Source organism: Arachis ipaensis, chromosome B9 (genome assembly GCF_059453495.1).
Source record: "Arachis ipaensis isolate K30076 ecotype BB chromosome B9, ASM5945349v1, whole genome shotgun sequence".
Classification (NCBI taxonomy): Eukaryota; Viridiplantae; Streptophyta; class Magnoliopsida; order Fabales; family Fabaceae; genus Arachis; species Arachis ipaensis.
Window position 1 is genome coordinate 52879593 of NC_142444.1, and position 24732 is coordinate 52904324.

The 24732-nt window shown below is 37.8% G+C and overlaps 1 protein-coding gene across 1 annotated transcript; it reads left to right on the top strand.

Moving 5' to 3' along the window:
* Positions 1-8772: 8772 nt before the first annotated feature.
* LOC148544665 (uncharacterized) lies at positions 8773-11687 on the top strand. The gene is made up of 4 exons (XM_088497818.1): positions 8773-8834; positions 9328-9493; positions 10341-10418; positions 11661-11687. Exons 1-4 carry the CDS (start codon positions 8773-8775, stop codon positions 11685-11687), a joined length of 333 nt encoding a protein of 110 aa, XP_088353944.1.
* Positions 11688-24732: the final 13045 nt, after the last annotated feature.

The following is a 24732-nucleotide window of genomic DNA, read 5'->3' on the forward strand; positions in this document are numbered from 1 at the left end:
AGTGAAGAAGAAAGAAAGCTCCTAGACGTTCTAAGAAAGTACAAGAAAGCAATAGGATGGAGCCTAGCGGATATTATAGGAATTGACCCCCGCAAGTGCATGCATAGGATATTTCTCTAAGATGGAGCCAAGCCGGTTAGGCAACCGCAAAGGAGGCTCAACCCAACCATCCTTGATGTAGTGAAGAAAGAGGTCACTTGATTACTGGATGCGGATATCATATACCCAATTTCCGACAGTGAGTGGGTGAGCCCGGTTCAAGTTGTTCCCAAGAAGTCGGGCATCACAACGGTCAAGAAGGACGACGGTGAAATGGTTACTAAAAGGGTACAAAATGCGTGGCCAGTATGTATTGACTACAGAAGATTGAACGCCGCCACATGGAAGGACCATTACCCCCTACCCTTCATTGATCAGATGCTAGACCGCTTGGCAGGTAAATCTCACTACTGTTTTCTTGATGGATTTACTGGCTATTTTCAGATACATATTGCTCCTGAAGATCAAAAGAAGACCATGTTTACCTGTCTGTTTGGCACCTTTGCCTATAAAAGGATGCCAATTGGACTATGTAACGCACCCGCTACCTTTCAGCGGTGCATGACGAGTGTCTTCTCCGATCTAATGGAGAATTGCCTGGAAGTTTTCATGGACGACTTCAGCATTTATGGTATCTCATTCGATTGTTGTTTAGAGAGCTTGGCCAAGGTCCTAGCTAGATGTGTTGACACCAACCTTGTCTTAAATTTTGAAAAATGTCACTTTATGGTACAACAAGGCATAGTGTTAGGACATGTAGTCTCTCATGAAGGCATTTCTGTGGACCCGGCCAAGGTCGATGTTATTACTACTTTACCTCACCCCTCATCCGTGAGGGAGGTCCACTCATTTTTGGGACATGCAGGATTTTATAGGCGCTTTATCAAGGACTTCAGCAAGATCGCTTTGCCATTGTCGCGCCTACTCCAAAAAGATGTGGATTTTGAGTTTGACAGTGAATGTGTAAAAGCTTTTGAAGAGCTAAGGAGAGTTCTCACCACGACACCGATCGTGCGAGGCCTCAACTGGACGTTGCCATTTGAGATAATGTGCGATGCGTCAAACTATGCTGTGGGTGCCGCGCTTGCACAGCGCGATGGTAAACTCCCTTATGTCATTGCTTACTCTTCTAAGACACTAGATACAGCACAATCCAACTATACCACTACCGAAAAAGAACTCTTAGCCATTGTTCATGCTTTAGATAAATTCAGATCTTATTTGCTAGGTTCAAAGATAGTGGTATACACAGATCATGCAGATTTAAAGTACTTATTGACAAAGAATGAGTCAAAGCCTAGACTCATACGTTGGATCTTGCTTTTGCAAGAATTTGACATTGAGATTAGGGTCCGGAGTAGATCTCAAAACCTGGTTACAGATCATTTAAGCCACATTGAGAATTTAAAAACTGATCCATTTCCGATCAATAACTCATTCCCATTGGATAGTTTGCATGCTGTGTCGGATAGCTTTCCTTGGTTTGCCCCGATGGCGAACTACTTGGTTGCAAGAATCTTCCCTCCCAACTTTTCGAAAAACCAAAGGGAGAAGTTGAGGAGTGATTCCAAATACTATATTTGGGATGACCCTCACCTGTGGAAGAGAGGCGTGGACCAAGTAATTCGAAGATGTGTCCCGGAATCCGAATTCCAACCGATCCTTGAAGCTTGTCATTCGTCCGAATGTGGTGGCCACTTTGGCCCACAAAGGATCGCTAAAAAAGTGTTGGATTGGGGATTCTGGTGGCCAACCTTATTCAAGGATGCTAACCGGTTATGTGTGTCTTGCCATCAGTGTCAGAAGTCAGGAAACGCATCCCAAAGGGATGAAATGCCTCAGTAACCTATGTTGTTCTGTGAGATATTTGATGAATAGGGCATTGACTTTATGGGACCGTTTCCCAACTCTAGTGGGTATCTGTATATTCTGTTAGCGGTTGACTACGTGTCAAAGTGGGTAGAGGCCGTGCCTACCCGCCTTGACGACGCCAATACCGTTGTTTCTTTCATAAGGAATCATATTGTATGCCGTTATGGGTCACCACAAGCAATCGTGAGCGACCAAGGATCCCACTTTTGTAACAGGAAGGTAGAAGCATTGCTCAAGCACTATGGAGTGACGCATAAGGTTGCTACTGCTTACCATCCGCAAACAAATGGGCAAGCGAAAGTGTCCAACCGGGAAATTAAGAGAATCTTGGAAAAAGTGGTCAATCCACAAAGAAAGGATTGGAGCCTCCGGTTAGGAGATGCATTATGGGCATATAGAACGGCCTACAAGACTCCGATAGGGATAAGCCCTTTCCAGATCGTCTATGGTAAGGCATGCCACCTTCCAGTGGAGATTGAGCATCGAGCCTATTGGGCGGTAAAGCAGTGCAACATGGATCTAGCCAAGGCGGGTGAAGCTAGGAAGCTATAATTAGAGGAGCTTGAATGCTTGAGGAATGAGTCATATGAGAATGCCCGAATCTACAAGGAAAAGACTAAAGCATTCCATGACCATCACATTCGGAAGAAGGACTTTCAAGAAGGAGATGAAGTCCTCTTCTACAACTCAAGGCTCCGATTTATGCCTGGCAAGCTCCGCTCTAGATGGGAAGGACCTTTCAAGGTGAAGGAGATGAAGCCCTACGGAGTGGTGGAATTGTTTGATCCCAAAAGTGAAGCGATTTTCAAGGTGAATGGACATAGAGTGAAGAAGTATCATGGTTGCAAGCCTCCAAGAGAGCTAGAGGTGTACATATTGGAGGATGCACCAAGAAGAGAGGAAGCTTAAGAAAAGGACCGTCCAACTTAAGGACATTAAAGAAAAGTGCTTGGTGGGAGGCACCCCACCATGGTAAGATCTTCCTTGTTTATACCATCTTCTTAGTATTCTTAATTTCTTGTGAATTTCAGAATCTTTTGATGATTGATTGAGTGCATAGGAATGTTAGTTTTGCTGATTTTATTGGATAGGAAGAATGTTCTTGTAGATAGGGTGTGCAAAAGCAAAGAAAACAAAAATTTGTTCTTTGAAAAAGGGCACCGACGCGCCAGTGCACAGTGCGCGCGCGCCGGTAGCAAATCCCCACTCTTGGGCCAAACACCCGAGAGTTATGCCCACTTCGTGCCCAACTCGCGCCAGGCACTCACGCGTCCGCGTACATGCCGCCTGCGCGCACTCTGGCAATTTAACCATCGACGCGCTAGCGCACGGTGCGCACGTGCGCCAATGGCGAATATGACTTCTCTGGTACAAAAACCAGAGAGTTGTGCCACAATTGGGCCAACCTTGTGCCAAAACCCACGCGTCCGCGCAGGGTGCACACCCGCGTGCCTACCTTACTGACTCACTCTGGTACAAAAACCAGAGACTTGTGCTAACTTTGTGCCACTTTTGTGCCTGAGGCACAACCTCTCTTGCGCGCGCGCGCCACTGACGTGCCCGCGCCATCTGCTAGCACTCTCACCGACGTGCCAGCGCACCTTGCGCGCGCGCGCTGGTTGCGCAAGTCAATTTAAGGCCTTCGCGCCTTGCCCTGTTTTCCTTTCTCTCAACCCCTTCTCTTCTGTAGTTTCTTTCTCTTCTCAATCCATCATTTCCCTTCTCTTCTTCTTCTTCCACAATCCACCACCATTGTCTCCGGCCACTCACCGGTGACAACCACTCTTTCCGGTAGCACTACACTTCTCCTATTTTCCATCTCATCCTCACAAAAGAAGGTTCAACTTTGTTCCTTCATACTCATCAAGGTTTTGTCTCTTCTTTTCCTTTACTTCCATTTTCCCTTACATTATATCTTTCTAGTTAGTTGCTTCTTATTGCTTTACTTTAGTCTCTCTTTTACTTGCATGACGATGTTTCTTGCTTTTTGTTTGCTTATTTTCCTTTTCTTTTCTTTATTTCTCCATGGATGTTGAATTTGAGCTTAGTTGCATTACTAGATCTTTTGTCACTCTTTTACCATTGTGTGATGTCTATGTGATGATTGATGTTCCATTTTGGGCTTTGAATTGGTTTAGTATTTCATAATTGCTCATTGCTTGATTATTGCACGCTAAGTGTTCGAGGAAATGCACATATACCATTTTGGCTCAAATTAGCCATATATTTCTCCATTTGGTGCTCCTTCCTCATTCACTTGCTTTTCCTTAAATGCATTGAGTCTAACTTGTGTGCTTAGAGTTGATACTTGCCAATTAGATATCATTGAACATGACTTGCTTTTTATTATGGATGCTTGAGACTACTCTTCTCATGCCATTGCATGCATTACTCCCTCTTGCATCCCATGCCAAGTGTTATGACCCTTGCTTTTACATCTACCACGTGCATTATAATTCACTTGCATGTCTTTTGTGAAATCGATTCTTGGGTTTAATGTTTTCCTTCTTTCTCTCCCTTTTTAGGATGGCCACCAAGAAAGGCAAGGTGATAGCTCCAAGGAAACCGGCCGCAAAGAGGGCACCCCAAAAATCAAATTCTAAGGCGCGTTCTTCAAAAGGAGCCAAACCCCTATCGAAGAAAGGAAAGACACCCGCTCCTATTGATGAGAATGACAAGGGCAAGCCAGCGAAAGATCCTTCAAGGTTCCCTAACTGCTTCTGTGAACTTATGTTTCCCTCCATAGCAGTAAGGAACTATCACCCTGAGCATCTACTCGCTCCGCCGGACAAGGTTGCTCCTTATATTCTGCCCCGCATTGAACAGCGAGGATGGGAGTTTCTTTTGCGAAAACCAAGAGAAATCAACCTCTCTTGGGTGGAAGAACTTTATACCAACTACCATCTTCCCTCTCTTCAATCGGTGTACATGCGCTGGAAGCAAGTCTCAGTTTCAGAAGAGGCTATTCAGCATGTGGTTAATGTCCTACCAGTGCCAAGTGACATGGATGGCTACCAAGAAGTCTTACATTAGCGTGAGAAGTATGGATTCAACTGGGACTCGATTCTCCGAGTCATTGTTGAACCAGAAGGATTTTGGATCCATGGTCGACTCTGGATGAGGCCCAAGAGCATTGATGCTCACTTCCTCACTGTGGAAGCTAGAGCTTGGGCCCAAATCCTATCCCACTATGTGCTGCCTAGCACCCACAAGTCGTCCATCACGGCGGACCTTGCCTTGCTTGTTTGGTGTGTTCTCACAGAGAAGCCAGTGAACATTCTGCCTCTTGTCAAGCAAGCGATGAGTCAAGTTCACGACTGGGGTAATTTGCCATTTCCAGCATTGGTGTCTGACTTAGTTGCTGCTGCGGGTGTTTCTTGGGAAGACAAGGATAAGAAGATTATGGTTCCGGCTAAGGGCGATGTGGTCCCAAGCGGGAAATACCTACACCTTCCCATGAACAAACCAAGCCTCGACATGGCCCCGCCACTTCTTTTTCCTTCTAGCTCATCATCACCACCACTGAGATCCACACATCAAAGGATAGAAGATCTTCACCGGAAGCTTGATAGATATGAGCGGCGCAACCACCGCCGATATACTTACATCAAGACGCTTCTGGGTTTTGTTACCCCTAGCATGGAGGAACCCGAAATATTCACATCCACCTCAGACCCGAGTGATGGGAGCTCTGATGAAGGGGATAGTGAAGGCTCCGATCCCGACCGTCCCTTGCGTATCATTCGTAGCATGGAGGACCGTGCTAATTTCTAAAGTGTGGGAAGGTCATCCGACGGATCTCCATGGGTAACGTTCTCTTCCCCTCAATACCCATGGATTTATTTTTCTTTTTATATATTGCATGAGTAGTTAGTCTTGTTTGTAAATACTCTTTGCATGATAGTTAGTTTCTATAGCGTTACTTGGTCAAAACAATAACTTTCTTTCCAAGAAACTCTGTTCTGGATGACCTACCAAAAATTCTGAAAATTTTTGCAGTAAACTTGCTTTAAGAATGTATTTTGGAACATAGTAATTGAGCTAAGGACACAAGCATGAAAGTTTTGAGCCTATTGCATGGTTACATCTTTTAACCATTATTTCCATTCTTGTGTGCATATCTCTCTCTCTATGAGTGTGATCCTTGCTTTATCTGATTCTATATGTCCATTGCTTTGTGTATGAATGCATCTACATGATTGAGGCCATCATTTCAATAGTCACTTCTCCCAAATAGCCTTAACCCTTATATCTACCATTGCTAACCAATTTTGAGCTTTTGATAAACCCTTTTGTTCTTAAATAGAGCACATCAACAACCCTAAGTGAAAAACCATGAATGTCCCTGAATTTGAATCCTTGATTGGCTTAGGTAAGTTAGGATGTGTATCATTCAAATAGGAGGGTATACTTGGGAAATTCGGGTAGATATATAGGTATGTAATTGTAGTGTAATTGAAAATTCTAAGATTTTGGGAACATACTCATGTGTTGAATGATTACACCGTATGCATTGACACTTTGGTTCACAAAGGAACCCCAAGAAAAGGGGATGTAAAAAAAAATAATGAAAGGGAACAAAGACGCCCCAAGATAGAGTAATAAAAACAACGCATATCGATGTGAATTGAAAAGAATGCATGAGTATGCAAAAAGGGTAAAATTCAAGGGTAGCTAGGAATGTATTGTAGTTGTATAGGTTGTTCTATATGTCTAGTGGATCCTAGGTTGATCAAGGAACGAACCCTAGACACTTGAGCGAATAGAGCGGATACACTTCCGGTGAGGGTTCGATGCTCAATGCTTGTTCTCGGCTTTCACAAGCGTTCGTTCAGCAAGTCATATGCACTCTTTAGTGATATTCAATTTGGTAGGATTCATGAAGTGCATACTATTTTCACCCTATATGCTCACATGTATTCTTGAAGGATAGATTTACTCTCACTACAAGAAAAAAGGCCTGTCGGCACCCTTTTTTCTTGCCACGCTTTAAAAGCGTGCCCAAAAGTGGTCTATGGGCACGCTTTTGCGAGGGTGGCCACTTATTTGTGATTTGGCCACGCTTTTTTTTGCCACGCTTTAAAAGCGTGGCCATAGAGAGAAATTGGCACGCTTTTACGAGGGTGGCCACTTACTTGAAATTTGGCCACGCTTTTTTACTGCCACGCTTGAAAAGCGTGGCGATAGAAGGAAATTGGCACGCTTTTACGAGGGTGGCCACTTATTAAAAATTTGGCCACCCTTTTTTTTTTGGCACGCTTGAAAAGCGTGCCCATAAAGAGAAACCGGCACACTTAAAAAGCGTGCCCATATTCTATTTATTTTGGCACCCCCAAAAAAATGTACCCATAGTTTAGTTTCCCTCCCAACAAATTTAGTTTCCCTCCCACCCAATTTTTTTCAACACTTAACCTTTTTTCCCTTAGTTTTCAATTTTAATTAACCCTCAAACAACAGAACACTAGTTTTAGACCCAGCCAACAAAGAAAACCCTACGTTGCCCGCGCCTCCATCTTCATTGTTCATCGTTCTTCGCAGCCATGCCTTTCCTCATGCCTTCATCGTCTGAGACCGTTCATCGCCTTCATCTAACCCTAGTACCCATGAACGCAACCCTCTTCCCTCTTCTCGTCCACTACTGCCACCGCAAACCCTAGCTCCGCTGCTTCTTCTCGTCCATTCTCTTTTTCATTCGCTTCTTCATCCTCCACCGCAGGAGGAAGCGGCGGCGCCACTACTACCTTCCTCCTCCGCAGCCTGTGCGCCGTCATTTGTCCTTTGGTTTTGGGTCCGCGACCGCATCTGCTTGGCTCCTGCTCCAGCTCCGTCTCTGTTCGGATCTGCTTCTTTGGCTTCCACTGCGGCAGCTTCGAGTTCGGGTTCTTCCATTTTCGGTGCCGCGAGTTCAGGCTCCTCCTTGTTCTCCACACCGTCTTTTGGTGGAACTTCATCTGCCACGACGCCGTTTGGGGCAAAACCCTCTGCTGCGACGACACCGTTTGGCGGAGCATCTTCTGCTTCACCCTCGCTATTTCGTGGAGCATCCTCTGCTTCACTCTATCTAACCCTCGTTGGCCCTCCTACTCCCTCAGCGCAGCGCGCGCTCTTTCTCGCAAACCCTCATTGTAAGTCTTTCTTCCCTCTGATTCTCTGTTTCTCTGTTCCTCTATTTTGGACCGCTGAGAATTTCAGGTTTATTACCTTCTTAACATTTTTCACTGCTTTGTGTTTGAAATTGTATTTTGTTTTATGGTATCAGAGTAACTTTGTTTCAATAGCCTGAATGACAATAGTGGATTGCCATAACTATTTGAACTGGTTGCAGTAGAACTTAAAGTATTCCATTCAATATAAACTGAGCTCCTCCAATTCTGTTAGCAACCCTGCCAATGGTAACTCCAAAATATGTTATATTGTTCTGCAAATTAAACATATAGTGTAGCAAATTAAACATAAAGTGCAAATTCCGTTAAAATTTAAACATAGGATTTTATTAAAAAGAGTGTTACAACTTGCAACTGATTTGTGTAGCGCACACACTTGATGGCAGGGATAAAAAGTAGTTTCTCTTTGAACTTCAGGTATTGATAGTGGCTACATATATGACTAAAAAGTATATGAACAAAGTTGAATCTGAGTTATTTCATATCCGCACTATATGATGACTATTATCGATGAACAGCTTATTCCATCTTGTTCTGGTGTTGAGCCTAGTGTCCTCTTTTATAAGATGTGAGGGGATTTTTTTCTCTCTTTTCAACCTCTCTGATGTTTTCTGGTTGAGGAATTTGAATTTCATTGTTTTTACTTTGTTATTTGCAGAAAGGGTGACCGTAGCTGAAGAGGTCCTCAAGCTCTGCAATGGCAGCGTCATTTCTCCCATTGCCTGCATTGCTTGCCTTAACCTATATGCTTATCTCAAGGTAATTCATTATTCCTCTTGTTATCCTTTTTTTATTTTGAATTTTGGAATTTCAGTTAATTTTTTTTTCTCAATGTTCAATTGGGTTCAAATGTTACTGATTTGTGATAAAAGTGCAAGGCTAATGTTTTTAATCAAATGTTTAATACTTTTGGTGAATATAGATGTTTATTATTATTAGTTACTTTCATCGGGAAATAGTTTGGAAATATGCGATGTGTTAAGCTTCAAGTTCTGCATTGTTTTATCTTCAATATTAATATTAGTGTAAGTGTAGTGTAGAGGATTGATTCTCTTGGTGAAGAATTGAAGATGATAGTTACAACTTTAAACCCCTTTTGAGTGAAGAAATTAATGAGCAATGCCTCAGTTGTAATAATGATAAAATGTATGTTGATGTGGTTTGTTGAGTTGTTTTAATTTGTTTGATGCCATTTCTGAGTTCCTATTTTTGCTTTGTAAGATATTTAAATTTTCCTTTCTTGAATCTTCAGAACATGGATTCTAATGTTCCTGCACAACTTTTTGAGTATGACAAACGTTTTGAGCAGTACGGATGTGATTACACATTTTATAACAACAATCACCCTGAGGCCTGAGGAGTTACCGCTGGAGTTGAAGCATTCCTTCAAAATAGTAGTGGCAGATCCTCCTTACTTGGTGAGAGTTAAATAGATTGCTGAAATTTTATTTGCTGAAAAATGAATGAGGATCCATTGAATATATATATATATATATATAGTACAAGTTATTTCAGTTTTGAAAACCTTGAGCTGGTTGATGATCTTATTGAGCACATGGAGTTGATTTAATCTTTCTAACAAGTCACAATAGGTAAAATAAAGTTAGAATGCAAGGTTAGAGTGAGTGAAAAGCTAGGAATCAATTTTTGACCTCTCAAAACCCAAGGTTACATGTTGCAGAATTGTGCAGTTTCGGGCAGCACTTTGTGAACAAAACTGGGAGCAATCTAGCCACTCAAAATGAGTAAAATTATTTTTCTATGAAATCTTGAGATGTCTAGATTGTTCTCCTAAAATTTCAGAATTTTCCTATGTGTGGTTTGGGAGATATGATTTTTAGAAAATGGTCATTTTCTGCAGAAAGAATGCTGTCTGAATTTTGGAACAGCAACTTCAAAATCACATATCTCAATACTCTGAAACTCTTTGGAGGTGAAACCAAAAAGAGGTAAAATATTAGGATGTCTAGTATTTTATGTCCAAATTTTAGGACAATTCAAATTTTGTAGAGAAAGTTGTGCCTTCTGGAAGCAGGGATGTTCACTGCTGTGACAGCTCCCTTTTCTTAAAACAAAACCATATTTTGAGAGGCATAACGTTTTCTAGAGAAGTGAAAATGCTCTGGGATTTGAACTAGGTGAAAGATGTGTAAGTCTAGTTCAACCAAACCAAAATTTAGGAGAATCCAACCAAATATGGATTTTATATGATTTTTCTAAATTTGTTACTGCTTGCTGTTTTTCTAAAGTGTACTAAATCAGTAGCCGAATGAAGAGAAGGCTGAATGGATTATATATGTCACAGATGTTGGGCAGCAGCAACACTTTGATATGGTATTCAAGGTATGTCACAATTAATGACGTTCATGTTATCTTGTAGTTACTTGATCTTATTGTTATTACCAGAACCCTTTCTACTTGATCTTATTGTTATTCAAGGGGAAAACTCTTAAATATATTGATATGTTTTTTTCCCACCTGCACGTTGGATATTCCATAAAGATTGCTGAACATTCCTATGATTTCCTCTTAAATATATTGATTCTTGTGAATCTGCTACGTGTAATTAAGATTGTACTTTTGTTCTTCTGCTGAAGTATTGATTAATATAGAATAAGATTTGCTTTTGCTATTACTTTGTGTTGTGCATCTTATGTTGTTCGATTTATGCATTTATCTATATATTAAAGTGCTGATCTACTCTTGCCATTGCTGCTGAGAAAAGAAGGCCGCCAAGTCCAGAGACGCCAACTTCGAGGTGAAAGTCGCTTTCTAAACTGTCCTTTAGAAACATGATGGTAGGTGTTAATTTTCATGTCTTGCATGATTGATTTCTCTAATACTAGTTTAGTTTATTACTTATTCCTTCCATTTGTTTGCAGTTAGATACATTGATTTCTCTAAACGAGTTTGGGTTTTGTGTTTTCTTGATTCGGTTAAACAATGACAAATGGCACAGCATTTGGAGCTTCTCAAGACAGTAAACTGAAATGTCTGTTATTAGTAGCTTATTATGTAATCAAATAATAAACTGACAAAAGGCAGAGGACTTTTAATTTCCACTAACAAACATTTGATTCAATTGCTTAATAACAAACTAAAACCAAGTCTAGTTTAAAACCATGTTAAATTTACTTAAGAAGAACTTGACAGTGAAGCTTATATTTCTTAGGTAGCAAATAAATGAATTCCATACGTACAATATTTCAATCTTAGTTTTAGGAAATAATTAATTTTAGTTCTTTGTTAATAATTTCTTGTTTTGGGGATGTGATGCATCAGTGCTATTAGATGATACATCAACTTTTATTGGAGAAATGACAGCAGGTCCTAATACTAATTCTATTAGAGGTTTTGAAGTCATAGATACCATAAAATCCCAAGTAGAGAGCTTGTGCCCTGGTGTTGTGTTTTTGTGCTGATATTCTTGCTGTTGCCGCTAGAGATTTTGTTGTTGCTGTAAGTATATATAACTTCAATTGATTTTTGCATTTATCTATATGTTGAAGTGCTGATCAACGTGCATTAAGTCACTGGTTACTTTGGCTTTCAATTCAGTTCACATACTTGCTTTTCTCTCTTCAGATTCTTGCCAAGTGCGAAGTTCCTTAGCCCTGGTGTCAGCGTCAAAGATTGCTGAAAAGGCTGGATGTTGTTTAGGAGTTAGATTATATTTTTTTTTAGTATAAAGTTGTTAATTCTTTTAAATGTTTATTTTGGAAGTTGAATATATTTTTTCTTAATTGTTTCATTCATATCTTATTATGTACATAATTCATATAAATCAATGGAAGATTAATTTTTTAGTATTTTATTTTATTTTAAAGATTAACTTATTAATATTTTTATTTATTTTCTATTTTTTCTTTTTTTTTTATTTGAATAGGATTAGGCCACGCTTTGAAAGTGTAACGATAAGTTTTCATATTTTGGCACGCTTTAAAAGCGTGGCTGTATATCTATTTTTTTGGCACGTTTTAAAAGCGTGGCTGTATATTTATTTTTTTGGCACGTTTTAAAAGCGTGCCTGTATGTCTACTTTTAGGTACGCTTTAAAAACGTGGTTGTATGTTTACTTTTAGGCACGATTTAAAAGCGTGGCTACAGTGTTATACATACTGCCACGCTTTTAAGCGTGCCAATAGATCAAAGCGTGGCAAAAAACAAAGCGTGCCAGTAGATCGAAAAAAGCGTGGTGATAGAGCTATCGGCACGCTCGCAGATCTGACCCTTTTAAAAGCGTGCCGATAGCTCAAAAAGCGTGGCGAAAAGCTATCGGTACGTTTTTTTGCCCTTTTCGGCACGTTTTAAAAGCGTGGCAAAAAGCTTATTTTCTTGCAGTGTCTTGACCAAGTATATAGATGATTTTACATTAGTTGCATGCATCCACTTAGGTAGTTTGCATTTCATAAACCCTTTCTCACCATGATCCTTGATCTTTTTTATTTTAAGCATGAGGACATGCTTGGTTTAAGTGTGAGGAGATTTGATAAACCCCGATTTTGTGGTTTATCCTGTGCTTATTTTGAGGGATTTCATCAATATTTCTCATACTTATTCGCAAGAAATGTATGGTTTTGTGTTCACTTCCCAATATTGCTCTATGATGTAAAACATGCTCATTTTACCTTAAAATTGCCATATTTTAATCCTCTTCTATTGTCATTCGATGCCGTCATGTATTTGTTGAGTAATTTCAGGAATTATAGGGTAGGAATGACTTAGAAGAGAGGGAGAAAGCATGTACAAAATGGAGGAACATGAAGAATTGAGATCTTGAGAAAGCAGCATCAGCGCGCTCGCGCACTCCACGCACACGCGTGGATGAGATGGGCTGGAAGCGGCGCGCAAGGATGGATGCATCTGCGCAAATCAGGAGATTCTTATCGACGCGCACGCGCACTTGGCGCACACGCGTAGATCGCAAGAGCAATCAGCGCGCGCGCACGCATGGCGCGCACACGTGGAAGGCTACACGTGACCTCATTAAAGGAAATCGTGCCTGGCGATTTCTGAGGCTCATTAGGCCTAATTTCGAGCTGTTTCTGCATGGAAAAAAGACCCAACGATGCAAGGGGAAAGGGAGAGATCACTCATTTTACACTAGGACATAATTTTTAGCTAGTTTTTGGTTCTTTGGTTATTCTAGAAGGAGAAACCCTTGTTCCTCTCTAGATCTAGTTTTAATTTGATCTTCCCTTGTTGATTTGCGACTTGGATCTTGTTAATTACTAGTTTTAATTGTTCAGTTTGAATTTCTTGTTACAATTTTGCTTATATCTTGTGATAGTTTATGAATTCTTGTCAATTATCATTTTATACCCATTTCATGAATGTTATTAATCTTGACTTGTTGATGTTATATTGATGATTTCTATGCTTAGTCTAGTAGTTTGGATGATTGTATGTTGATAATTGTTAGTGGGTATTTGTAGAATTCAATTTAATTGCTATTTTGAACATGCCTTTTGGTAGTGCTTACCAAGTGTTTGATGAATTGTTTACTTTGATTATGGAGTAGTCTTTTTCACTCTTGGCCTAGGTCAAGGGAATTGGGTAAACTTGAGTCATTGGGTCTAATGGATTTGATGGTTTGGGAGCCCTAGGTGGTCAATTTGATACTCATTGACGCCAACCCACTACTAATCTAATTAGTAGGTAGGTTGGGACTTATGGGTTGATGTGATCAGGGCCATTTGATGTACTTCAAGTCTAGGGGTAGATATTACGTACTTAAGACTTTGAGAGTAGACTTAATGAGCTTGGTTCCTTATAATTGTCAAGGCATAGTTGTTAGACAAGGATGGTGATCCCAATTCCCGAGCCTAGCCAAGAGTTACCTTTATTATTCATACTTGAAATCAACTTTCTCAACCAATTGCTTTAGTTGTAGTTTCTTGTTTGGGTTACAATAGAATTAAGTGGAATGTTGTTTATTCATTGAAAGTGCTTATGTTTTGCTTAGTTGATTGAATTAATTGTTGCATTTTAAGATTACTTGTTTGTTAAGATTCCCATTTATTTTCATGCTTATAACTCACAACCCCGGATTTCTAACCAATGTCGAAGCACATGATTTCCCATTCCTTGTGAGACGACCCGAGGTTTGAATACTTCGGTTATTTCTATTGGGGTTGAACTTGTGACAACCAAATCCCTCTTCTAAATTTGACCCCCGAGGATTGTTGTTGGTAGAGCTATACTTACAACGCGGTTTTCTTGAAGAGAATCTTTACCAATACACCCTTGGCGCTTGCAGTGTCAGGGGTTACCCTTCCATTCTCTGATTTTGAAATGGAGGTGTTATCCCATTGTGGGGTAGCTCCTTCCCAACTTCATCCCAATTCTTGGGGTTTCCTCAAAATTTACCAGCTTGTCAGCCATGCACTTGATTTTCCAATCTTTAAAGACCCTTTTCTATCTTTTTCACTTAACTAAGCTGTTTAGTGCTAAAAATAAGCAACAGTGGGTTTCCTTCCGAGCTATACAAGGCCGAAAAGTTTTTTCCATTTTTGATGAGTATTTTCATGACATTGAAAATTTCTACTTTGAAGTCCAAGCCGCTGAAGGTCGTCATCCCTTTTTCTAAATGAAAATGATGAGTCCCGATTTCCTCTATACTGGGTCAAAACTTCCCCTGTAGAGAAATATAGCCTGGTAGATTTGGACGAGGTAGAAGAGACTGTGGTAGAGTTTTTTCGAGAGGCTTGGAGATGGGCTCCAAACTGGGACACCATAAAATTTCTTCTTAGATCTCCGAGTTATGTCAGGGCTGAACTAGGTAGTTTTTATTTTTGATTTTGTAGGCAACTTTTCTTACTTCCGACTTGTGTACTAATCATTTTTACTTCCCTTTACAGAAAAATGAAAAGCGGGTCGAAAGCTTACCAAAAGGTGCAGGAAGCCAAGAGGAATGCTCGTGCCCGAGCTACTGCACAAGAGGTCGGAACCTCTGCCACTCCGCCTTCTCAAAGCTCGGGTTTGGGGATTTCTTCTTCTCAGCCAATTTTAGTAAATCCAATTCCTACTCCTCCTCTTCCTCCTCCTGCCCTTATCCCCCCCAGTTCTTTCTTCCTCGGAACCTGAAAAGAAAAAATGCAAGATCTCGGAAGCCGGTGCCTCCAACGTCGGGGACACCAATTTTGACGGAGTGAAATTTTCTAGGAAGTACATCCTTCCACATAGTCAAATTGCTATGGATGATGCTGCTATCCGCAATCATCTTCAAATTTTAATCCGAGAAATTCGGACTGCCGGAGTCTGTACCTCTCTTCTTGATATATTGGAAAAGAACCCTTTGAGTGCGACCCAGCATTCTTTGGAGAATCTCCAGGGGCAATTGGCCATGTATCAAGAAGATGAGAAGAGGCTGCAGGAGGAGAATGCTCAGCTGAAGGAAGAACTCTTCCAATGTTGGGAAAAAGAGAAGCAGTTAATGGGCTCCTGTGCAATGGCTGAGGGCTTGAAGGAGAAGGCTGAGCAGAACTACGTCGGGATTTTTTCGGCCAATATTGATTTGAAAAGAGATGTGGAACAACTTTGGAAGGGTTATCAAGACTTGGAGGACTCCATTGTTGAGGGTACTGAAGAGGTGTTCAAGGTGTTGAAACAACAGGTCGGAGTCATTGCTCCCGACTTGGACCTGTCACCCCTTCATCCTGATAAGGTTGTTATCAATGGAGAGATAGTTTTTTCTCCTCGTCCTGAAACAGACTCTGAGTTGAAGACGGGGGGCAACGTGTAATTGAATCTCCTCCTGATGAAGTCACTGCATCCGAGGAGTTACTGCCGAGTTCTTCTGCCCCACCTGATGCTGCTCCGACCTCTGTGGCAGACCCGACTTCCCCTCTAGATGATAATCCTCTCATTGGTCCTATTTGAATCTGCCCTTTAAGGCCCAGCTTGTGGGTCCATTTTATGAACACTTTATGTATCTTTTTTTATTTTGTGGATGGCTTCTGTCATTTGATCCTTTTTAATAGGATCTTAAACAACAATTTTTGTTTTCTGATCCCTTTTGGATAGAACTTTTAACAAAGTAGCTACTTTTTATTCATGTGATGACATCTCTTTTAAGCTGTTTGATGAAACTTTTAAAGGATTTTTAGGTTTGAAGGTTTTTTGTGAAAATCCCTTTGCTGTTTTAAACTTCAGGTTTGCAAAGCTTTTAAGAGAGCTTTTTATCAAATGGACCTTTTTTATCTAAGTTAGATAATTTCGTTACTATCCAATAAAACTGTAAGAAAACTTTTTGCTAAGTAATCTTTTGTCTTGGCAAGGCCTTTATGGAAAAATCCTTACCATTGATCCGTTAAAGGGATTTCCTATCTCTTTGTTTTCCATTAGTTCTCATACGTTCAATTTTTCTTTGTTTATTGAATCATTTCCATAACTTAGGTTATTCTTGCAATGCATTACGTCTGCTCGGGCTAAGTCGTTATCTATCTTATTTCCGAGCTGTTATGGTCGTCTTTTATAACCTCTTTACACCGACCTGTACCTCGTCGCTTTAGCTTGTCGACCATCTAGGTCGGGCAATGGATTTTTGCGCTTTTTTGAGCTTAAGTCGGTGCGTATCTTAGTAATGGTGAATGAAAATTCTAAAGAAAAAGATAATAAAGGGAGAGATATTATTACTAATGAAATGTGACTTTACAAGGATGCTTATGCTATTGAGGGAATAAATTTCATGCCCCTAGCCCTCGCTTTGATGCCTCGTTAAAACCCCCTCCAGGAAAACCCTTTTTGGAAAAAAAAACCATGAAGTCGGGATAAAGAGTACATCGGGGAGCGAGGTTCACTTCTAGCTGTAATATCTCTTCATATTGCAAGCGTGCCATGACCTTGGGAGCTTGGAGCCTCCTAGGTCGGACACTTTATAATAACCCTTTCCCAAGACCTCAAATATCTTGTAGGTCCCTTCCAGTTTGTAGAGAGTTTCCCTTCTCCCGACTTGTTCACTCCGATGTTATTACAGATGATAACTAGGTCGTCCGAGGTGAAACTTCTTCGAATGACTCTTTGGTTGTACCTTGTTGCCATCCTTTGTTTTAACACTGCTTCTCTTATCCGGGCATGTTCTCATTCTTCTGGGAGTAGTTCGAGTTCTTCTTTGTGGGCTTGGAGTAGATTACTTCACCAAGTGGATAGAAGCAGAGCCACTGGCCACTATAACAGCACAGAAAAGTCAGAAGTTCCTCTAGAAGAACATAATCACCCGGTTCGGGATTTCCCACTCTATCACCACAGATAATGGCACACAATTTACTGATTCTACATTAAGGGACTTGGTAGCTAGCATGAAAATCAAACACCAATTCACTTCGGTTGAGCATCCCCAAGCGAATGGATTGGGCTTGAAATGTGTGGCCCAAACATTGAAAAGAGGTGGTCTCTGACTGGTTCACGTTTGTGAGCCACCTTCCGAGTTGTTTGTATGCTTGAATAGGTGGGACGTGGTACCTGCAAGATACTCCAATGCCTAAGTCAGCAAGGGGTTGAGCAGGTTTAGAATATTGGAACTTAAGTATACCTAAGAGTGTCAATGTACTTATAAGGGATGAGCCAATAACCACCGTTAGAGTAGTTCCACTGTTGATGGTGGATAACCGTCCCTTTATCTTAGGGTTGTTGAGATCTCTCTTCTAGAAGTGGAAGAGAGATTTACGGGGGCAATTATTCACTTAGATAAGTGTTAAGTGCCTGCTTACGTCGAACTCGACCTCTTAAATGAGGTCGGACGAGCGGTAGAGGCCAATCTGCTGGATTGGGCCTTTTAACTCGATTTGGGTCTGGCTTTGTTATTTGGACCAGGGTATGAATACATACTCTTTTCTTTAGTAAAAATCAAAATCAAATAAAATAGTTCTTTAATCAAATTAACCAAAATAAAACTTCCAACTTCTAATAAAAATTTTGACAGCATCTCCTTTAAAACTCGAACTTTTTCTACCTTTCAAAGATCCCATCCAAACAATTTCTCAAACCCTTCTCAACCATTTTTGAATGTCAAACCATTCCAAATATCAAATTATCTTCAATATCAAATCATTTTCAATATCAAATCATTTCTCAATCCTTTACAATGGGTTCAAAACTAAATCATTTCTCAATAAAACAAACAAATCAAATTTTCAAATCAAGCTTTCATTACCTACCACAATGCCAATTCAATAATCAGAAATAGCCACAATCCAACCATAATCATAACAACTTTAAACCAACGAGAAAACCTAACTCCTTTTATCAATTACTCATCACATTTCATTTCACGATCAATATAGTATTATCAGGCAACCACTTCAGCAACAACCAAATAAACATCTTCAATCGATTAATAAACCAACCAAACAAGAAATTATATTCAAGATAACTCAATTCAATCCACAAGACTTACGAAATCAAAAAATATATTTTTCGCATTAATATTGACTTGTAACAATTCTTAAAAGTAAATGAGTTTAAGAAAAAGCCCTTAACTCGAATAGTCAAAATTCGAAAGCTATAAAACACGTCAAAACCGCTTTTTCTCCCATCCCACAGCAGTGGCAACACTTTTGACTGCTCCATCGGCAGCAGTGGCAAGACTTTTGACCGCTTCTGCGGCAATAGCAAACATCGAGCGCCACATGCAGTCATGGTAACTATACTCTGAGACATTAACGTCATAAAATCCTCAACAAACTATAACAGAACGCTAACGACGAAGGTTTTGAAATAAGAAAACTTACTGTACTCAGAGAAGAACCAAAGAATGTTGTAACAACGAGTTCAGTCGCGACTTCTGTCGATGTCAATGCCATTGTCTGGCAGCTAGAGGCACGGGCGTAGTCCATAGTGACGGCGGCAGTAGATCAGCGATCCAAACGACACCATGCAACTCCCCGATGAGCATGGCAATAGTAGCGGCGTCTACTCTCTCCCACGCGAGCTCCTTGGTGGCAGCTGCAACCCACTACGATGACGACGACGCTTCCCATAACAAACCCTAGCAGCGGTAGTGACGACAAACCTTGATGGTGACGGCAGTAGCATCGACGACGAAACCGTCTTCTTCTCCATCACACATTTCTCTCTCTCCACGTCGCGCTCTCTCTCATGCTCCTCTCTCTCCTCCTCGTGACAGCAACGGTGACGGCCTAGTAGCAGCAGTGGAGCGCGACGATGGCTTGGCAACGGCGGCATCCCCCTAGCTGGCGTCGTCTCTCCCTCTCCGATCTTCTTCTCCCTCGCAGCGCATCTCTCCTTCCCTATTCTTTTCTTTTCTTTCCTTTCTGTTTGTGTGTGTGAAGAGGAGTGAGTGTGAAATGAGTGAGAGTGCGGCGGCTGGAATGAGGAGAGTGTGTTAGGGTTTTGGTTAAGGTAAGTTTGGGAATTATGATTTGTATATGAAATTAGGATAATAGTAAAATTTAAGGATATTAATAAAAATTAAGAGATAGAGTATAAATTTAAAATTAAATTAAATACAAAATAATTATCTTTAAAATACTATTTAATTATCAACTTATAAATTATTTCAAATAAATACTAATTCAATAAAAATTGAAGATAATCAAATTGATTTTTTTATTCATAAAATAATGTCAAAAATCTAAATATTTAAAATTAAACGTATTAAATTTTTATATTTTTTAATTACTAAAATTTTAAATTTTGAATACGAAAATTATCTAATTAATATAAAAATTGTTAAATATAAAAAATTTATTATTTAATTTTTAAAAATCTGAATTCTTACACTTCCCACCGAAAATTTGGACAAAATTAAGAAATGGTCATTAATTTCTGACCAAGATATATCAATATCCTAGAATTTAAGTCTAGTCAAAATAAGAAAACAATACATGAGAAATTAACTTTGATAATAAAATTAAATCAAAACAATAAAAAGGCTTGGCTCTAGTATCATCGAAGTAATACATAAAGTTCATAACACGCAACAAAAGACAGTTTTAGGAATACATACAACTCAAATGATGTTGAAATAATAATACTATTTTCTATAGTATATGATTCTTTGATCATTTGGCTTTTTGTAAAAGCCAAGTGGCTAAACATCTTCAAAATACGACATCTTTTTATTTTTTGTAGAGTGTTTATGTTGGTTATTATTATTGTGGATTTTCAACCCATATATATGAGACTATTTACTTCAATGGATTCCACATTCTTACTGGCTATCTTCTCCTTTCTCCTATCATGAAGAATTCAATGTTATACTTTTCATTTGCTCTTCTTTATACTTTTCTCTTATCAACACACGTCTTAACTCATGAAATACCAAATAATGGTGAGTCATCTTTTTTTTTTTTAAATTAGAGAGTGTTAGGTAAACAATGACTATTTTGAACAACATAAGCAACCACCAATTAAATAAAAATACATTACATATACCTCTAAATTACCCATCTAATCTTAATATTAAAATAACTATCCGTATACCTAGTAAAATGAACATCCGATATATCTATTGTTCATATTATTTAATATTTTTATTGTCTACCTATACTTTTCCTTTTTTATTTTTTTTCTTTAACTTTTGTAGTGAGTTTTAGAGTAATTATCTATAAATTAGTTTCAAATTTTAAAATATTCAGATAGTCTTCAACATTTATCTTCATTAGCCAATATAATCTCTCTCAAATTGATTAGAATAGTAAAATATAAAATAATTTTTGAATCATTTAAAAATTTTAAATTAATCTCTAAAAAACTTTAAAAATTTTGAACAGTCATTTTAATTAAACGAATTAAATTAAAAGGGAACTATTTTGTCTAGCATAAGTAAATTTTAAGGATTATTTTGTATATTTTAAAACCTAAAATACTAAAACGTCTAATATTAAAAATTTTAGAGACTAATTTAGATAATTACTTTTAATTTAATTTTCAATTTTAAAAGAATGATTGCAATTATAACTTACATTTTTTCTCTATTCACCAGAGGAGAGAATTCCAGCACAAAATAACAATGCATGGCCTTATGAGTTAGAAGGTTCAACAAGTGGCTATCATCTTCCCAGTTACTACTTTCAAGAAGCTAATCCTTCTTTGGTACCTAACGCTAAAAAGGGTCACTATACTACTCGTTTGGTTGGCTATACTCCCAGTGACTATCAACTTGACAAAACAATGATAGATATTAGTTTTCCGGGTGGTAGAATAAATTTTCCTTGGCCATTTTCAAGTTCTATGTTTGTGGCACCAAAAACTGATGAAGCAAGCCCTCTTTATACTGCTACTTCGACTAGTTACCATCGTGCCAATCAATATCCATCATACTTCGGAGATACTGGTGAGGATTTTTTTTCCCCTCTTTTAATGTCTATCTTCTCTTAGTACCTTAAATTTTTTACATAAGTGGTCTAATTTATTTCAAAATTGATGAGTAATGTTAGGAAATGAATTTTTTTCAGCCAATTTTAATCAATGTGTTTAAAATTATTTTGTTTCTCTTAAATTATATACTCTAAATCATAAATCTTTAATCTCAAATTTTAAATCTTAAAATTCTCAAAAAAAAAAAAAATTAAAGATAAAAAATTAACTCATGTTGGCTAACTAAAATTTGATTCCTTATATATATATATTTTTTTAATAATAAGAAGACTCTCTTATCATATATTAGCATAAATTTTAGCCAATTTTACAACGTTATAAAAGTCTATAACTTGTTTAAACTATTATTTGTGAAAATCATTTTAATTATATATTTTTCAAAACTAATGAAAAATTCATTATTATTATTAGAAAAGCCAATGTCTTATATTCTAGTCATATATTGACTTAATAAGTGGTTGATAATGGAATTTTAGGAAACGAAAAGCTACATATGTATTTTATTGCTTCTTAAAGCATCAAGCAAGTTCAAAACTTTTATTGTGTATTGTTATCGTAAGATTTTTTAACTTAAATCCTCTAATTATTGGAACAAATAAAATTGCTGAATCAGAGAATCCTAAAAGTAGAAGAATGACGAGAAATCGTAAATTATTTATGATGGAGCCTTCAGAAGTTAATGAAAAGTTTACTCATATTTTTCCAACAAAGACTTCCAACATGATACATGGCGGTAAAGGATATGGAGACATTGATGAGGCGACAACAACCTAATACCAACCTATCAATTATATACATATGTAACCAAATATATAATAATATCGATATCGGGTGTCTTACGACTTATTTATATATGAAGCTACTATTTGGTTATTATGCTATGCATTTCTTTCTTGTTATCTCTGATTTGGTCATTAACCTAAATCAATATTTGATGTTATGAAATAAATATGATTTTAGTATAAAATTATTTTCTTGTTCGATAATAATTTTAATTTAATCTTGAAATTTTAATTTTATTATCTCAGTCAAACATTAAAGCAATAACTGGATTTATCTAAAGAACAATTATATATATATGACAAATAAAATTATCATTTTATCCAATACTTAATCAACACTAAATTTTAAATATTAAATTTTAAATCTTAAATCTTAATAATATAAAATAAAGTGTTGGCCTAAAATATTAATTAATATTAATAAAAAATACAGTCATATTACACATCTATATAATTTTGTATCCAAGTTCATCCAAGTTGGTCCAACATAAAAAAAAAACCCAATACCATTAAATAAAACGTGAAATACACGCGTCTAACACACACGAAACTGCTCTTACCCAATGCTTCTTCTCTTCTTCTTCTTCTCACGCTCGTTTACGCACGGAGCATCTTCTTCTTCTTCGCCTTCTTCTTCGCATTCCTCCTCCTCCTCTTCCTCATTCTCCTCCTTTTTTTCGTATTCTTTCTTCCTCACGTGTTTTCTCCTTATCGTCATTCTTTTGTTGTTGTTGCTGCTGTATTTTTTTCCTCTTTCTCTCTTTCGTGAAGAGGCAGCAGAAGGTCAAGAGGAAGAGTTTTAAATTGTGCAGAACAGAAATGAACCGAATATGTTATTATGGTTAAACAATTGTATAGTACTAAATGAATGGAGTATTATCCATTTTATAAATTCAAATTAGGACATCTTTTTGCATAATAAACTGAACATGTACTCATGGCTAGTGAAACAATTGTATAATACTGAGCGAACGAAACATAATCCATTATATAAAATCAAATTCAAACAGCTTTCTGCACAATGAACCGAACACAGTACTCATGGTGAAACAATTGTATAGTACTGAGTGAACGAAACATAATCCATTATATAAAATCAAATTCAAACATCTCTACCTACAATTTACAGATTATCAATTCAATTCAATTCAATTCATTACACCTCCGTCCATTCATTTTAATTCAAATTAGCAATTGCATTCCATTCAATTCGATTCAACATTGAATAATCCAAACTTCATCAGTTTGATTCGTTTCAGAAGAATAATCCAAATTGCTCTCATTCAACTGATTTGAAGTTGTGTCATTCATTGTTTCGATTCAGATGTGCAGATCGAAGAAGAAAACGAAGAAGAATAGGAAGAAGATAAATGCAACGTAACCAGATCGAAAGAAGAAAGCGAGAAGATGAACGCGACCAGAGGAGAACGACGAAAGCATACCGATCAATAAGAAAGAACGCACGTGGAGCAAAGTTTTAGGTTACACCACGTTAAATGTAGCGCGTGTATGACAAACGAATAATGGGGGAGGGGAGCGCGTCTGACCAATATTGCTTGAATAACTTGGATATATTTTTTATATGGATGTAGAACATTATTGTAAGAGGAATGCTAGGGGGCCAGTAATTTTGGTGTTTTGTAACCATTATTTGGCCATCAATAATGTTTTTAATGGTGTGAGATTACATCTAATGGTGGGAGATCACTCACTTTTGTTTTGATGGTTAAGTGCTGGCCAAAAAATATAAAAGTTGCTGACCCCTAGACTTTTTCTTATTATAAAAAATATTGACCTCTTAACTATTTTTTTTATCTAAAATTTTTTTATGTAATTAAATAACATAACTTAGACACCCAACATCAACAACTATCAAACAAAGACAAATACAAATGATAATAGTGACAATATGTACATACGGAATTTTTTTTCTTAAAGAATGAAAAAAATTTATTATTTCCAAAAAGAAAATAACTCCCAATGTCCGGTTTACCACGCAATAAATAGGACCCCTTCGTCGTTTATCTTTGTCAAACTTCTTCAAATATTATTTTTACCCTATCTTTTTTATTTTTTCTAATTCATAATTTTATTATTGTTTAAATATTTAATTTAGATATTGTTATGCTATAATTATTTAAAAAGTTAGGTTAGATAATGTTACCTAAAAGTAGTTTTTAGTTATTATAGGAATAATTATTTAGATCAGATAATAATGTATAAAAATAAATATTTATATTAGATGAGTGCATGATTTTAATTTTGATTTTAATTTAAAGTGTATTTAAATTGTAGGTTACGAGGAAAATTAACTTATGTTTAAGATTAACAAGTGACCAATACGTAGAGGATAGAATAAATATTTTTTAATTATAATTTAAGTGGCATTACTTGACTATTTAGATTAGCTTAATGTGATTCAAATTTTATTTGAATTTTAGTTTAGATTTAGTACGTCATGATTATTTTATTTTTATATTTGAAGGGTTACATAGCATGTATCAATGGAGCACAATTTGCTAAGAGGCTATGAG

Coding starts and splice junctions, on each gene's coding strand:
- LOC148544665 (XM_088497818.1), top strand. CDS start 8,773: ATGGCAGCGTCATTTCTCCCATTGCCTGCATTGCTTGCCTTAACCTAT. Junction 8,835..9,327: donor ACCTATATGCTTATCTCAAG/GTAATTCATTAT, acceptor TTGAATCTTCAG/AACATGGATTCTAATGTTCC. Junction 9,494..10,340: donor TGGCAGATCCTCCTTACTTG/GTGAGAGTTAAA, acceptor CTAAATCAGTAG/CCGAATGAAGAGAAGGCTGA.